The sequence below is a fragment of the Agelaius tricolor genome, unplaced genomic scaffold, assembly GCF_023055355.1.
Source record: "Agelaius tricolor isolate 1412-34295 unplaced genomic scaffold, bAgeTri1.0.p SCAF_16, whole genome shotgun sequence".
Classification (NCBI taxonomy): domain Eukaryota; kingdom Metazoa; phylum Chordata; class Aves; order Passeriformes; family Icteridae; genus Agelaius; species Agelaius tricolor.
Window position 1 is genome coordinate 16,940,219 of NW_027269276.1, and position 16,013 is coordinate 16,956,231.

Genomic DNA, 16,013 nt, shown 5'->3' on the forward strand with positions numbered 1-16,013 from the left:
TTGAATTTTTTTTAAATTAGTGATACTTTTTGTATGTGTCTTTTCCCCAAAGCTCCTTTTCCAGCTTTCCTCCTGCTGCTGCAATTTGTTTGAGGGAATGGGATTTTTTTTCCTGTAATCCACACTCCAAGTGGTTTTCCCCTTTATAAGATCCCCCTACAGCTGATGATGTGCATGGCTTGTCTTGCTGTGTTGGCACAGCTTGTACCCATCTACAGCCAGCTGGCTGCAGGGGGGGAGCTCAGTTTACAAAGCACCTGATTCATATTTACATTGGGCTGCCTTTTTTTTTTATATTTCCCTTCGGAGATTAATCTAATTAATTGCACAGTTGTTACCTGTTGCTGGCTTAGCACACAGATCAAGTGAAAGGAGATATGGGATGTTTCCAAGTGGTACCTTGGTGTCTTCTCTGAGATGTCCATACAGTGCCTTATAGCTCAGAGGGGAGTATGGGACGAAGTTAAAACCATCTTTTAAGCAATATTCACGCACTGATGACAGTCTTGGTTGCTCCCTGCTGATCTGGTGAATTCTGCAGCGTGATGGGAACCAGCTAATGGTAACTGGGAACGAATTTATTGCTTGGAGGATGTGTAGGTGTTAATATGAGTAAACCTAGAAATCCCTGCCGTGGATTTATAACCATAATGATGAATAACTTAGCAGTGATAGATCTCAGTCTAATGTGTAGATCCTGCTGTTCTTGTGGGAAAGGTAGTGGTGTTGGGATGAATAGTTTGGCTTTCTCATTTTGTGAAGATCAGGGTTACAGAAGGAGGATTACAGAGGTCACAGAAGGAGGATTGTCTGTGACAATCCAAGCTGGAAGCAGGCAGAGGCTGGAGAGGTGTTACCCAGGGCATGGGTCTCATACCCCCCCCACTCCCTACTTGAAATACTCTCTGAAGTTTAAAAGCAGCCTAGGTGGGTTTCTGGTGCTGCAGTTGTAACTGATATTGTCCATGATTCCAGTGCTTTGTAATCCAGCTGTTACAGGGTTCTCTGAAGGATTTAGTTCTTCACTTGCAGCTCCTTTCTTAGAGTAATGCCCCAGTGCTGACATTGCAGAGGATCCCAGCATGAGGGTGGCTCCCAGCAGTACCAGTTTGTCTGGCCCTGTGCACAGGGCGAGTTCTCTCTGTTCAACTCAAAGATTTATGTGCCTCAGTGGGAAACACAGTGTCAAACCCAGGTCTCCTGGACCACCCCCTGCTGAGTGTCACCCTGACAGCTCCTCTTCTCTTGTCTGCTCTGGCTCAGGTCCGCAAAGCTCTGCGCAGCACCGAGGCCTACGAGAACTTTCTGCGCTGCCTGGTGATCTTCAACCAGGAGGTGATCTCCAGGGCTGAGCTCGTGCAGCTGGTCTCCCCATTCCTGGGGTAAGTATAGCCCCTTTCCTGGTCTGTTTCTCTTGTGGAGCCAGGAAAGAAACACTCACCTTCGTGGTCTTCTGCACTGCCCTTTCCTATTCCTTATCTCAGAGAGATTCCCAGCTGTGTCCTGACAGGCAGAGTGCAGGAGCAGTACAGGTGTTGCTTGCTGTGTCTTCCCTTTCCAGCAGGGCAAACAAAATGATTAGCAGCTGGTTGTTGCAGTTTCTTGCTCTGGAATCATTCTCAAATTATGTCATTTGAGAAAAGATCAAGTGTCTAATTACACAGGGAAATGTCCCCCCAAAAAAGCAGACTGCTGATATAAGCTCACTAAAGTTTCCAAAAAGCAGCTGAATTCTGTCACACAACTAAAAATGTTAAAGAACTCTGTACTTTAAATAAGAATTTACAAGTTCCCTGATTGTCAGCAATGTACAGAACCGCTCTATTAATTTATTAAAACCAACAGATATCCTCTCATCAACTTTGGGCAGCAGGATAAGTGTTTCTTTTGCCTGGGCACTGAATTGCTGGTTCCAAGGAAGAAGGCAGTAGCAACATAAATTGGGTTCAGGACCCCATTACGGTAGCTACTGTGCAGAGAAACTGCCCTAAGGAGCTTCCACTCACTCTGTAGGTCCACAGGAATTAGCCAGGCATCAGCAGGATGCCTGACTTTAGGTAAAAAAGGGGCAATATTTGACAAGAAAATTCTGTACTTTTCCCATCTACTGCCTATGCTCCTAACTCTAGGGAAAGATAAAATACAGGGGTGTTTTTGTTCTGGTGTTGGACATCGTCTTTTGCCATATAACGAAAAAGCAGTTAATAACTAGTGATTCAATTAGTAACAGGTTCAGTTCATCCTGTTGCTGGAGCTTTGCATGAAATAAGAGGATGTGAACAAATGCTGTATTTTAGACAAATAAATTTTTCAGGTAATTCTGCAAACAGGCAAACTTGGGCCTTGCAGGCAAAGGTTTCTCTGTGATTCATGCTGCTCTGTGAAGTCTGGTTGAAGCAATCTGGTTGAAACCTTTTGTGTAGTTACAGAATTGCCTTTTGGTTTCTTCTTGCTGCCTCTGGAAAGGAAAGGTCTGGTTTAAGGTTCATACTATTGGCAAACAATGAGGAACCTGGCCTGAGTTCAGTACCAGGGTAGTTTGGGGAGACCCAGATGTGACTGTGCCACGAGTGCTGTCCCTGTAGCAAAAGCTCTGACAGCTGCTCCTTGCAGGTCACTAATCCTAAAGCACCTTAGTTGCACCAGGAGAGCAATCCCCACCTGATCAACAGCAGGTGCTTGCTTCCCATTTGGTCAGGCTCTGTGGGAATGGGGTTGAGGAGAGAGGGTCTTCTCACCAGATTGATAATTTAGAGGGTTCTCTGTAGTAATCAGTTGTAGCTCAGCATCACAGCTCGGGCTGTTTGCATTTTGTTTAGCTCATTTTTCACTTCATTCCTTTTATTTTAGGAAATTCCCAGAACTGTTCACTTGGTTTAAAAACTTTCTGGGATATAAGGAGTCTGTTCACATGGAGACGTATCCCAAGGAACGGGCTACTGAGGGGATTGCCATGGAGATTGACTATGCCTCCTGCAAGAGGCTGGGCTCCAGCTACAGAGCCTTGCCCAAGAGCTACCAGCAGCCCAAGTGCACGGGGAGGACTCCACTGTGTAAAGAGGTAAGGCAGGAGCTGCGCCACAGGGCAAGGCTCTTCCCAGCCTTTTTAAAGCAAAAGCAAGCAAATCAGAGCAGAAAGGGGGATTTTGTTTGTATCCCCGTGTTGGAAAGGTTCCTGGGGGGGTGTCAGGGCATGGCTGGTGGTGGTGGGCATGGGGCTGGGGCCAGGCAGCTCCCTGCCCAGCACTGCTCCACACTGCTCCATGCTGCTCCTGCAGCCAGGCATGTGTGGGCACACCATCCTGGCTCGGGATGGTGCTGCGTGTGTGGCAGCCCCAGGGGAGCACAGCTCAGGAATTCCTAGTGGCACTCCCATAAACATCTGGATCATAGCCAGAAGTTATTGCACAGGGTGAGGTGTCAGTCTAGGAACTGGGTTATGCTGGGAGCTGGCTGGGAGATGTGGTACCCACGTGGCTTTGATGGTTGGCATCAGCTCTTCTCCAGAAGTTTGTGAAAGGTTTGCATAGAGTGTTGGGAGGCAGCTGGAGAAAAACCTACTGAATAGTTATGATGGTTAATTACTGACATACCCAATGCTCCTACATCTTATTTATGATGTGTTATGTGTATGACCTGTGAAAGGAACATTAAGATTGCAAACTTAAGTAGGAGATGAAGAACTGGTTTTCTGTGTGTTCCTAATGTGATCTCAGAGGTCCTTTACAAGGTAGTATGTAATTCAGGATTATTGCTACCTTTTTACCTAAATTCTCACTTAGTCTGCTTTCAGAGTTGTCTCTAGGCCAACTTTAAAAGAAAATCATGTTTTCTGTAGACAGATTCTCCCACGTATTCCCTCAGATGCATCTTTCTTTCTCCCTGAAATGCTGAATTTTTAATCCATGTCTTGACACGTCTCTCAAAAGCTTCTTGTGTGATGCAGTTACAAACTTTTCTCCTGTGAGAATCTAATGACTCAGTTGTTCAGGCTTTGAGTTTATGGAAACTGGACCTGGTTTTCAAGACTGCCTGCCAAAATCATTCTTTGCCTTTGGCCTCTTTGAGGTGGTTGTTGGGTTGTTTGTTTGTTTGCTTTTTAATGTTCTGCTCCTATATTGAAAGCTGCAGGTGCTGAGCTGTTTTGTCAGGAAAAGTGGTGCTGGGGTATGGTTTTGTACTTCCAATTAGCCTTATTTGGAGGCAGCAACTGTGTCCTGTCTAACAGTCAGGTCGGCTGTGGTGACCATACAGTGTGATGGTGAATCACACATGGGGAACCAGCTGGTTGCAGCTGACTAATCCAAAGTAGCAGAAAAAGCTCCTTTCACCTTTATTTTCCTCTTCTCCCACAAGGTTTTCCTCAGAGCTCCAGCCTATGAATTTTTCAGGCTGCCTGGCTGTTTGGGTTCTGGCTGTTTGGGGTTGCCCTGTGAATGCTGGGCTTTGGAAGGCACACACACTTTTTCAGCTGGGAATTAGATTGCCCCATCAGAAGACTGCTCTTGAAGCTGGCCAGGTGTGATCCCCTTGAACACTGACCATGACTCTTTTTCTCCCTCAAAGGTTTTGAATGACACCTGGGTCTCCTTCCCGTCCTGGTCTGAAGATTCCACATTTGTGAGCTCCAAGAAGACCCAATATGAAGAGCACATCTACAGGTGTGAGGACGAGCGTTTTGAGGTAAATTGCTTTTCCTTGGTTCATGTCTCGGAAAGTTCTGTTCTGTGAACAGTTAATGAGTTTGATGTAATGATACCTTTAATTCTGCATCTTTTATTGTGTCTGCCACCTGGATTTTGGCATAAAAGCTTGTTTTCTCTTCATGCAAGTAGCAGTGTAAGCTGCCACCCCCGCCCCTCACCTTTTGTGTGGAGCTCTTCGTTCACAATTTCCACATGAAATTGTTGAATGGCCGAGCATGGAATTGCTGCATCTTTTCTGTTCTTCCTGCCCACATAGTGCATGAGAACATGCATTCCCCTGTAATCATCTGCAAAGCATTATGTTCAGGATTTTAAATGACTGACATTTTGACTGGAAATGGAAGTTAGCTGGGCAATTACCTGAATCTGCACAGATTTGGCACGTCCTTTTGTAGAGTAACTGTCAATTGTGTTCTACTCCCAGCTGGAAGATGTAATTTCCAAATTGTATCATTCTGGTAGTCTTTAAATTCTTCCACAGTATTATTTAGGCAGCAGATGAAATGTAATTGGATTATTTTAGAGCAGCTGAACACCAAAGTGCTCGAGTACACCTTGTTAAACAGGCGCAGATTCTTGTTTCGTGTCACTTGAATGTTTGCCTCCGTGAAGTATCATGTTTTGTCTATTCAAATGCTACGGCTAATGCACTGTTCTCTCCAGCTGGATGTTGTCTTGGAGACCAACCTGGCAACCATCCGCGTTCTCGAGGCAATCCAGAAGAAGCTGTCACGCTTGTCTGCGGAGGAGCAGGCCAAATTCCGGCTGGACAACACCCTGGGGGGCACCTCGGAGGTGATCCACCGCAAGGCTCTCCAGAGGATATACGCTGACAAAGCAGCTGACATCATCGATGGGCTGCGCAAGAACCCCTCTGTGGCTGTGCCCATCGTGCTGAAAAGGTACTGACTGCCCCAGCACCCTGCCCCAGGGTCCCTTCCCAAGGGTGATGCACTCCGTGCCCTCCAAATTTATGGAAACGTGGCTGAGTGTGCCCTCCACAAGGCTGTGAATTTACCCCACAAGGTTGTGGCTGCCCAAGCTCTGGAAGTGTTCAAGGCCAGGCAGGGCTTGGAGCAACATAGTCCAGTGGGAAGTGTCCCTGTCTATGGCAGAGGGTGGATGATCTGCAAGGTCCCTTCTGATCTATGACAGGATGATCTGTAAGGTCCCTTCTGAACCAAGCCATTCCATGATTCTATTATTGTGTGAAACTAAAAAATTCATTTATATTCTGGACAGTTGGTATACTCCGTAATAATCACCTAGAGGGAATTGCCCTTCTGAAGCAAAATCCTTATAGCTCAGCTGGAAGGATATAGAGCTTCTGTTGTCTCCTCTTAAACTTTTTTCTTCCCTGGTGTCAGCACTGTGTGTAAGATAAGGGAACTGTTGTCCCAGGGCTAACTGTGATCCCTTTCCAAATCCTATGGATCTGTGTGCCCAGATCATGGTGTCTCTGCTAGCCTCAGATTCCCAGTCCTGTTTCTGTTGTCAGCCTCCCCTTCCTCAGTTAAAAGGGAGTGGATGCTGCAACTCCTTGGGGAAGGTCGAGGGGATGTGTAAGCAGCACATGCTGGTTTATCTCTGTGGGGCTCTTGGTCCTGTGTTTTGGAGTTGTGGAGCTGGGCAGAGCAGCCTTCCCAGGACACCTACAAGGTCCCAGTTTCCTTACCCTTCTTCAGCTGAATCAGGGGTGCTTTGCTTGGGATGCTGAGTCAAGGTTCAGGAGTGCATTCCCAGGATACTCAGGTGTCCATGCTTTGTTCAGTTGTCCAAACTAACCTGCCCCTGTTCCACAGGTGGAGCTTTCTGGGGATTTCTAAGAGACCAGGGCCAGCTTTTTTGCCTTCCCTGTCCCTTTATTCCCTCTCCTAGGGCTGCTTTGTTCCTGCATGGTTTTACCTAAACGTGAAAGAAACCCAGAGTGGTTTCTCCAGAAGGGTGTGTCCAGGGGGCACCTCCTGGAAAGCTCCTTTCTGGGGGATCTTTAATCCATGCCCATTTCATTGGGAGTTCAGCTCTTGTCAACACTCACTAAGAACCACGGGCTGAGGTTTTTCTTATATGCTCACCTCTTAGCTCACCTTTGTTTTCTTGATCCAAGGTTAAAGATGAAAGAGGAAGAGTGGCGAGAAGCCCAGAGAGGATTTAATAAAGTCTGGCGAGAGCAGAATGAGAAGTATTACCTGAAATCCTTGGACCACCAGGGCATCAACTTCAAGCAGAATGATACCAAGGTCCTAAGGTCAAAGAGTCTCCTCAATGAGATTGAAAGCATCTATGATGAGGTGAGATGATCACCAGTAGTTTCCTTCCCTTGACCTTATGCACTTTGCTAGTGCAGTTTCGGTTTCTCTTCCTCACAGCTTGATGAGGGAGGAAATCTGTTTCTAGCAGGCTCTTGGGTGGTGGAGAGGGATTGTTTAGGCTGATTTTTATGCTGTTTCTCCTTTGTAGAGGCAAGAACAGGCTTCAGAAGACAATGCTGGAGTCCCCACAGGCCCACACCTTTCACTAGCCTATGAAGACAAGCAGATCCTGGAAGATGCTGCCTCTCTCATCATCCACCATGTGAAGCGGCAGACAGGAATCCAGAAAGAGGACAAGTACAAAATCAAGCAGATCATGTATCACTTCATTCCAGACCTGCTGTTTGCTCAGCGAGGTGAACTCTCAGATGTGGAGGAGGAAGAAGAGGAGGAAATGGATGTGGACGAAGCCACCGGGGCTGCAAAAAAGCACAACGGTGTTGGGGGCAGTCCTCCCAAAACCAAGCTGATGTTCAACAACACGACAGCCCAGAAGCTGCGGGGCATGGATGAGGTCTACAACCTCTTCTACGTGAACAGCAACTGGTACATCTTCATGAGGCTGCACCAGATCCTGTGCTTGCGGCTGCTGCGGATCTGCACCCAGGCCGAGCGGCAGATCGAGGAGGAGACGCGGGAACGGGAGTGGGAGAGGGAAGTGCTGGGCATAAAGCGAGACAAGAGTGACAGTCCTGCCATCCAGCTGCGACTGAAGGAGCCCAGTGAGTGACTTCTGGTGGGAGGCTGGGGGAAAATGGTGTTTCTGTTTGTAGTGTGCTGACAGGGTGTTTGGTGTCTTCAGGCATGTGACAGCGGTGAGCCTTTAAGATGGGCTCTTTTTTATTATCCCTGGGGAGATGGGAAGATGTGGAGAACATAGGACTTGGACTAGCAGAAGGATAATACACAGCAGTTATTTCATTGTACACTTGCATATCCCTAAGTAGGGAACTTGATTCCCTAAGTAAAAGCTTTCAGAAATAAATTGCTCATGAGGAAGCTAGAGCTAGAAAACAAAAGATGATGAAAATACCTGCGGCCTTAAAAGGTATGATTTTATGTACAAAGATTTATGTCCATAAAGGACAAGTTTAAGTAACTCTTCAGCTTACGTGGGTCACCTGAGGACCAGAACTCCCAGCAGCCCTTCCTGGGGGTGGTGTGCCCATGTGTCCCCTTCTCTCCTGCTGCAGTGGACATCGACGTTGAGGATTATTACCCGGCCTTCCTGGACATGGTGCGCAACCTGCTGGACGGGAACATGGACTCGTCGCAGTACGAGGACTCGCTGCGCGAGATGTTCACCATCCACGCCTACATCGCCTTCACCATGGACAAGCTGATCCAGAGCATCGTCAGACAGGTGCCTGCAGCGTGGCCTGGGGGCTGGGTGGGGTGGGACAGGGACAGCAGGCAGATTGTTTGCTCCAGGCTCGCATTGGAGGCAGTGTTGTATGCCCACGTGGGGAATTTCAGGGGTAAAAAGGTAAATTCAGGGTGTTTCTTCACCCAGCTCTTTAACCCTCATAGTAAAGAAATGATAGAGAGTGATTTTTGATCTGTTTGAATTATTGAGAACGTTTTCTACAACGTTTTCCGTATGTTTTAGGATGTAAGTATTCAAAGCCTGTCCAGAGCTAATCTTGCTTTAGCTTTGAAAAAAAACCCAAAGAAATTACATCTAAATAGTTCCTTTCCTTTCCATCAGTGCTGTAGGAGTGCATGCTTTTTCTAAAAACCTTTTGTCTCTTTTATCTGGCTGCTGGAGTAGCTCATTTTGGCTGTTAAACTCCAGTCCTTTTATTGGGTTGGTAGGAAGAATGCGTGAGCAAAGGAAAAATTCTTGTGCCTTTTTGTAGCATAAAGAACAAAAACAGACACAAGGGGCTGGAAGTGGAATAGCTTGAAAGGGCTTTCCTCTTTCAGAAGGGTAGAGCTGCTCTTCAGAAGCCCTTCAGTCCAGAGATTAACTGAATTCAGAAGACAGTTGGGAGACTTCTGATTTTTAAACTTACACAAAATATGGATTTGATCTTAAACCTCCCACCCCTCTCCTCAGACACAGCAGCAGCCTCTTGGTGGTGAGGAGAGGACACGCTGTGTCACAGAGCTCTGGCCCTTCCTCCCCTGCTGCTGATCAGAATGTTCTTTGTGTGTAGTTTTTCTCTGACTTGTTGTGCTTTGTCACCTGCTAATTTTTCTAAAGATCTTGTAGCTTTTCACATAGCAGCAGAGATCATCTGCAAGTGGAAGAAGCTAAGGGATTTTTTTTTTTTTTTTGCTTGAGCTCAATCCCATTGTCACATCCTTACTTTATTCTATTCTGATGGGGGTGTAGCAGCCTCCCTGACAAACCCCTTGTACCTGTTGCTCCTGTTTGCAGCTGCAGCACATCGTGAGCGATGAGATCTGTGTGCAGGTGACAGACCTGTACCTGTCAGAGAACAGCAACGGGGCCACCGGAGGCCTCCTGGCGTCCCAGTCCTCCCGCACGCTCCTGGAGGCTGCCTACCAGCGCAAAGCCGAGCAGCTCATGTCCGAGGAGAACTGCTTCAAGGTAAAGCCAGGCTCTGAACTGCAGTGGGAAACCAGCAGGAGCTGAGGGGGTGCCTTGGAAGAAGGGAGAGGCACTGGTCTTTTGAAAAAGAGCCTAGTTTAGGCAGCCAAAAATGAAGAAAATTAACTCCGTCCCAGCTGAAACCAGTGTGCGTGCTGCCAGCTTTTAGAACAGGTTAATGCTTCTGTAAGGGCCCCTCAGAAATTAAGTTTCAAGGAGGAATATATTTCCTGGAACAGCAATGGATATCCCCTGTGCTTTACAGCAGCTTTGGGCTGTATCATACTGACTGCTTGGCTGCCACTGCTTTGATTTGTTAGCTCAAACTCTCCTGTTTCTCTGGTGCCTTAGTTTTGTCGACTGTTGGGAGATCTGCCACTACTCACTGGGCATTAAATCACTGCTGCCTGCATACATTGCTAATAAACCTGTGCTAATCAAATCCATACTTCCTTTGCTGAAGAGGCAGGAAGTGGTCAGGCCCTTTCTGAGCCAGAGAAGTACTTTGGATAAAAGCCTGAGTGTATAATATCTCTTCCCGTGCCCACACTACTTTGAAGAAGCCCCCAAAACTGCCAACTTGCTTCATTGTCCCTTTGCCCCAGTGAGAAGTGAAGGTGTCTGTTTCTATTTCATACCTCCCCTTGCTGAAGTTCTTTCTGCTTTTTCTTTGTAGCTGATGTTCATTCAGAGCAGAGGTCAAGTTCAGTTAACTATTGAGCTGCTGGACACAGAAGAGGAAAACTCAGATGACCCTGTGGAAGCAGAGGTAAGGGCAGCTTGTCCAGAGAGCTGACTGTGACGGTCAAGGTTGAGTGTCCAGCTGAGTGGTGGCGTGGTCCATTAGCACAAGACAAAGAAACATCAAGGATGTGCCATAAAACTTCCTTTGATGTGAGAAGGCAAATCCTTCTTGGTTTATTTCATATTAGAAAATACTCAAAACCACATAAAGAACCATTGTACCTGCCTTTTTGGGCACAAGATGCACAGAACCTTCAGGAGGCATGTTGTGTTCTTTTTCTGCATGACTTCCAGCTTAGCCTCCTCAAGCCCTGCAGTTGTTTGGTGGGAGGGCAGTGGCTGATGTGTGCTCTGTGCTTGCTTCCAGCGCTGGTCTGACTACGTGGAGCGGTACGTCAACTCTGACTCTACCTCCCCCGAGCTCCGCGAGCACCTGGCCCAGAAACCCGTCTTCCTGCCCAGGTGAGAGGCCAGGCTGTGCTGGGAAAGGCCCTTGCAGCTCATCTCATTCCACCCCCTGCCATGGGCAGAGACACCTCCCATAGACCCTGTCCAGCCTGGCCTTAAGCTGAGTTTACACCCAGGGGGTGTGTGCTAATCCCAAGAGGGGTTCTCTGGTTTGCAGGAATCTGAGGCGGATCCGCAAGTGTCAGCGTGGTCGGGAGCAGCAGGAGAAGGAAGGGAAGGAGGGAAACAGTAAGAAGTCCATGGAGAACATGGAGAGCCTGGACAAGGTGGAGTGTAAATTCAAGCTGAACTCCTATAAGATGGTGTACGTGATCAAATCAGAGGATTACATGTACAGGAGGACCGCGCTGCTGCGAGCTCAGCAGGTAGGAGCCAGCCAGAGAACGGGCTGGGCTGCTGGTGTTTCCTGGGACCCAGGGGAAGGAAGGAGGCATTGCCTTTCCAGCTGTTTGGGAAGCTGTAAAAGTTTGGGTTTATCCAAGATGAAAAGAGCTTGTGACTCCAGATGGGTGAAATTTAGGAGGATTGCACTGGAGGAAACAGATCTAGTCATCTCAATGCTTTGACACTCTCCTTTTCTCATCTTATGGGAATATTTCCATCCGCTTCTATCATGTATTTAGGTTTATAAAACAACTACTTACCATGTTTCTTGCTGATGAGATATAGATAGTGGCTTTAGTTCATTAGTTGTAAAATAATTCTCTTAAACTTTGCATCCACATCAGATGAGAGCATTTTATTGCAGCATAGTGACTCTTTGAAATGCTGATACTGAGGATTTTGATTGAATTCCGTCTATTTTATTCAACTGGCACGAACCTCAAGGAAATGTAAGCTTATAAGCAGGATACTGTGTGCCAGTGCTCTTCACAGAGAATCTGAGCTTGAAGTGTTAAATATGTAGCGTGCAGCTTAGCCCTTGGTTACTGGAATGCACTGAGGGAGCTGTAGAAGCTACATTGGATTTTGGAAACAAATCTATTGGATTTAGCAGTTAACACCCCAAAGCAGTTCAGTCTCTGAGAGAAGAACAAACAAATAATAAAATCTGTAAGTTTTAATCTGGAGGTTTAATTATATTGGCTGTTTTCAATTATGACTGTAGCCATGGCTTTGTAACATCTGTCCTGCATTTTCCATTCCTTAGGCAGATGCTCTTACCCAAAAAAGTGCACAGTTCTTCCTCTCCTGATGTTTCTGTTAAGTCAGAGCTTCTTGAGCCTGTTACACCTAGCCTGGGTCTTAATTTTCTGTAGCAATTGTGTCCCCAGTAGGTGTAACGCATGTTGATCTTGCTCTTTCCTGGGACTGTGATCTTCTCAGGGGGCTGGGGACAGACTCTGAGGGTTGGGAGGAGCAGGACTTGCCTGGTCCTGGGTGCTAGCAGAGGAGGGTAATGCAGAAGGGACTCAATCTGAGCTGGGCATTCAGTTTTCAGGCTCAGCCCCTGAACTGTATTAAACAAAGAGCATAAACTTTTTTATATTTCTGAGTTCATTTTGCCACATATTTGCTTGGAGAGGAGACTGGGGGAGCCTTCATCAGAGCTTTCCCTCTGTTGTTAGTTCAGTGCCTGCATTACAAATTCCCTGTGTGTTTGATCTCCTTGCCTTGTCACCCAGTAGCCAAGCTTGGTGTAATCTGCAGTTTGGGGGCCAGAGCTGCCTTTTCCTAACACCTCTCCCCTGTCTCTGCAGTCCCACGAAAGGGTGAGCAAGCGGCTGCACCAGCGGTTCCAGGCCTGGGTGGACAAATGGACCAAGGAGCACGTGCCCCGCGAAATGGCAGCCGAGACAAACAAGTGGCTCATGGGTGAAGGCTTGGAGGGCTTGGTGCCCTGCACCACCACCTGTGACACAGAGACCCTGCACTTTGTCAGCATCAACAAGTACCGCGTCAAATACGGCACGATATTCAAGACACCCTAGGAGTGCCCCGGGGCGAGGAAGAGCCCGGGGGATGTGTGTGTGTGCACGCAGCCAGGGAAGGAGGGAGATGCCTTTCTCCCCTCACTGTGTATCTCCGTCACATGGCCACTTGACTAGTGCGTGGCTGGTGCAGCCTGTCCCGGCGGGATTCCCCGTGGGGACGTGGATCTCTGCCCGGGGCCGTGGGCTGCCGGCCCTTTCTGGGCAGGAAGGACCCTTCTCTGAACTGAGCCATCCCAGAGAAAACACCACGAGCTCGTACACACCAGCAGCGTTGAGGCTTTGACTCCCCGGAGGCCCCGAGCAGCGAGGGAGGGGAGCAGGATGCTCTCCACCACCGGCCCGCTGGGATGTGTCCCCGAGGTCCCCAGGTGCCTGGACTGCTGGGATGTGTCCCCGAAGTCCCCAGGTGCCTGCCTGTCACCACCGGATTCCCCTCTCCCAGCGGGCTCCGGCGTGGGGCCGGGGCAGCGCAGCCCGGGTTCCTGTCGCTCCCTCCCCTCCCTCCCAGGCTGGACTCACCCTGTGCAGATCGGTCTGTCCTTTCTAGTGCCAGTGGAACTGTTTTATTTTTATTTTGGGTTTTTGGTTTTGTTTTTTTTTTTTTTGTTTGTTTGTTTGTTTTTTTTTTGTACCTGCTTGTTTACTAGTCTCTCCTAGTGCCATGCACCAGCTTTTCACACACATGTACGTACACACACACACAGCAGAGAACAACACGATTTTAACATGTTCCCCTCCTTTTTTGTAAATAAATGTACAAATTGTCAATTTTTTGGGGTTTTTTTTCTTTTTGTTTTTTTTTTCTTTTTTAATTAAAGGAATTATGCTTGATGTGCTAGCATAACTGTACTAGCTTCTTGTGTACCATAGTACCAGGTGGCTTGAGAATTAGTACCGACAGACAGACCGATGGAGACATTTATTACACTTTTTACCAAAGGGAGTTATCATTGTAGTGCTTTTGTGTGGAAACTTTTTTCTCCTTTTTTTGTAAATAAAAAAAATAATGTCTTTGTTCTTAACTGGAGGAAGACACTCGCTCACCCACAGCCGTGTTCCTGGTCTGAGGCACTGTTGCAGCATGCAGGTTTTGGGGTGGGAGAGGGGAGGGGGGAAGAGGGAGGTGTAATCCAACCCCTTTTCTAAGGCTGGCAAGAGGAAACAGCAGAGGCAGCATGTGCATTTGGGGGTTAAACAACTGAGGTATAAGCAGCCTGAAAGAAATATAAATATAGAGTATATAATTTTAATTTTTTTTAATGTTTGGCTTTTTTCCTGGTGGGTAATTTTTATCCACCTTGTCTTCCAGCTCCAAGGATCTTCGCTTTTGGGAAGTGTTGCTGAGCAACTCAGCTGGGGCTGATTGTGCTGATGTATTTTTCCCTTTCTGTCTTGGAGAAAACATCATGGGAACTACCAAGCCAGTATTCGACAGAGCTGCTCTGTGTGTGTGTGTGGGCAAGAGAAGGAGGAGGGACTGGGGGGGGCTTGGTGCATTTCACTCCAGAAATCCACATATGGAATATATATTTTTTTAAGCAGAGAAATTTAACGCTGGCAGATATTTAAAATGCGGGGGAAGATTCTGAATTTAAAAATAAAGAAGTCAGCACAGACTTTGTAAGCCACGACAGCCACCACTGCACCGTGTCTCCTCAAAAGGAGGTGGCTTTCTGAGCAAAAATCCATGCTGCCAGTGCTGCACAGCTGGAGTGGCTTCCATTGTCCCTGGACTCACTGTGTTTTGAGACAGCAGGTTCACAGAAGGGTCTGCATTGGAAGGGACCTTAAATATCATCTAGGTCCCGGTTCTCTCCCCCTGCCACCACAGCGAGGCTGAGGGGGACCTGGAGCCGGGGTGGGAGTCACAGCCCCGAGGGACCATGAGTCATTGGCAGCCCATGCACAGCAGGCAGGTCTGGAATGGGAGCTTCCTCTGGAGAAGAGGGAGAGAAGGAAGAGCCCAGCAGGGGATTTTCACGCTTTGCTAGCAATAAATCACCTGTCTCCTTTCTCCTCCTTTGCTGTAACCAGACAGGAAGGGGCTCTCATGTGTCCTCTTCCATTCCAAAGGTGTCATGCACGCTCCCCTATAATTTCCCCCCTTTTTTTATTCTGGTGTATGCTCAAGGTGATGTGGAAGGGAAAATCTGTGGTGATTTAGACTTCTGGCCAGCTTGGGAGTACCAGCTGCTGCTGCTTGGTGGGTCCTATGCCAGGAGGGTCCTGTGCCTGCCCATCATTGAGCCAAGGGGGCTGGTGCAGGTCCCTGGGACACACCGTGGGGAGGCCTCTGCCTCTGGTGCTCCATCTGACATCCCAGCTCTGCTCCCAGCCTGTACAATAGCAGAGGTTTGCTTCTTTTCTAATTTTCTTTTTATTTGATCTTGCTTTTTGTATTTGTAATGTGATTCTCAGCCCACAACCCATGGGGTTTCTATACCAATGTTGTAAACTTCACTGTAGCGCAGTATTTCCATTAAAACATCAGGGCTGAGCATCGTGTACAGATTCTTCTCTCCCTCCTAATGATAATGACATTTTGGGGCGGTTTGGAGGCAAACCAGGACATGGAGAGGAGGGTACAGGATTGCTTAGGCTGAGGGAGAGTGATGAGGGGCGTTCTGCCTTCTCCTCACCCAGGGAACACGCAGGGTGGGATAAGAATCTTCTCCCAAACTTGACAAGCAAACACATCCCCCCCAGAAGCATCAGAGACACAACCATGGTCCCAAGGAACTCTCAGCAGAAACCAGCAAGAAACTTGCCCCTTCCCTCATGAAATCTCCCTTAGGGCTTCTGAGCAGACATCTCCAAGCTATCAGCAGGGAAGATCAACTCATGCCTTCACCACGGAGAGCTTGTGAGCACTCACCCACACAAATACCTTTGAGACACGAGCTCCGACCCCACCAGGGGCACAGCACCACCGAAACCTGCTACTCACGTGGGCCCGAAACACTCTCCCACTTGAGCCGGCCCGAATTCCTGCGCCACAGCCTCCTGGTACGGGATGCGCCGCGGAGTCTGGAAGCAGGAGAGCGATGCCGGGGGACAGCGATCCCCAAAAAGCCTGTGGTGGGAGACGGTCACATGAACAAGATCAGTCCCGCTCGGACTAGCCCGGAGTGGTACAGAGAGCTTGCACAGCACGGCTGAATCGCCCTGCCGCCACCCATCAGCCTCAATAATATTAACAGCGAATAAATATTCATTAATTTATTCGCTGAGGAATAAAGGGCCCTGTTGGCCCCGGGTGGCCAGGGGAGGGCAGGGGCTGAGGGGCTGTGCC

The 16,013-nt window shown here is 48.1% G+C and overlaps 1 protein-coding gene across 3 annotated transcripts in view; it reads left to right on the forward strand.

Annotated features, from left to right (window-relative positions):
- Nucleotides 1-13,743, forward strand: part of SIN3A (SIN3 transcription regulator family member A) — a 32,552-nt gene extending 18,809 nt beyond the window's left edge. For all 3 annotated transcript variants that reach the window (XM_071441808.1, XM_071441807.1, XM_071441809.1), the window contains exons 10-21: nt 1,264-1,382; nt 2,851-3,061; nt 4,567-4,683; nt 5,370-5,608; nt 6,814-6,997; nt 7,167-7,740; nt 8,212-8,381; nt 9,402-9,575; nt 10,252-10,344; nt 10,687-10,781; nt 10,945-11,152; nt 12,488-13,743. In XM_071441808.1, coding sequence (XP_071297909.1) covers nt 1,264-1,382; nt 2,851-3,061; nt 4,567-4,683; nt 5,370-5,608; nt 6,814-6,997; nt 7,167-7,740; nt 8,212-8,381; nt 9,402-9,575; nt 10,252-10,344; nt 10,687-10,781; nt 10,945-11,152; nt 12,488-12,718 — 2,415 coding nt within the window. In that variant the 3' untranslated portion in view covers nt 12,719-13,743. The remainder of the gene's footprint in view (nt 1-1,263; nt 1,383-2,850; nt 3,062-4,566; nt 4,684-5,369; nt 5,609-6,813; nt 6,998-7,166; nt 7,741-8,211; nt 8,382-9,401; nt 9,576-10,251; nt 10,345-10,686; nt 10,782-10,944; nt 11,153-12,487) is intronic.
- The last annotated feature ends 2,270 nt before the right edge of the window (nt 13,744-16,013 follow it).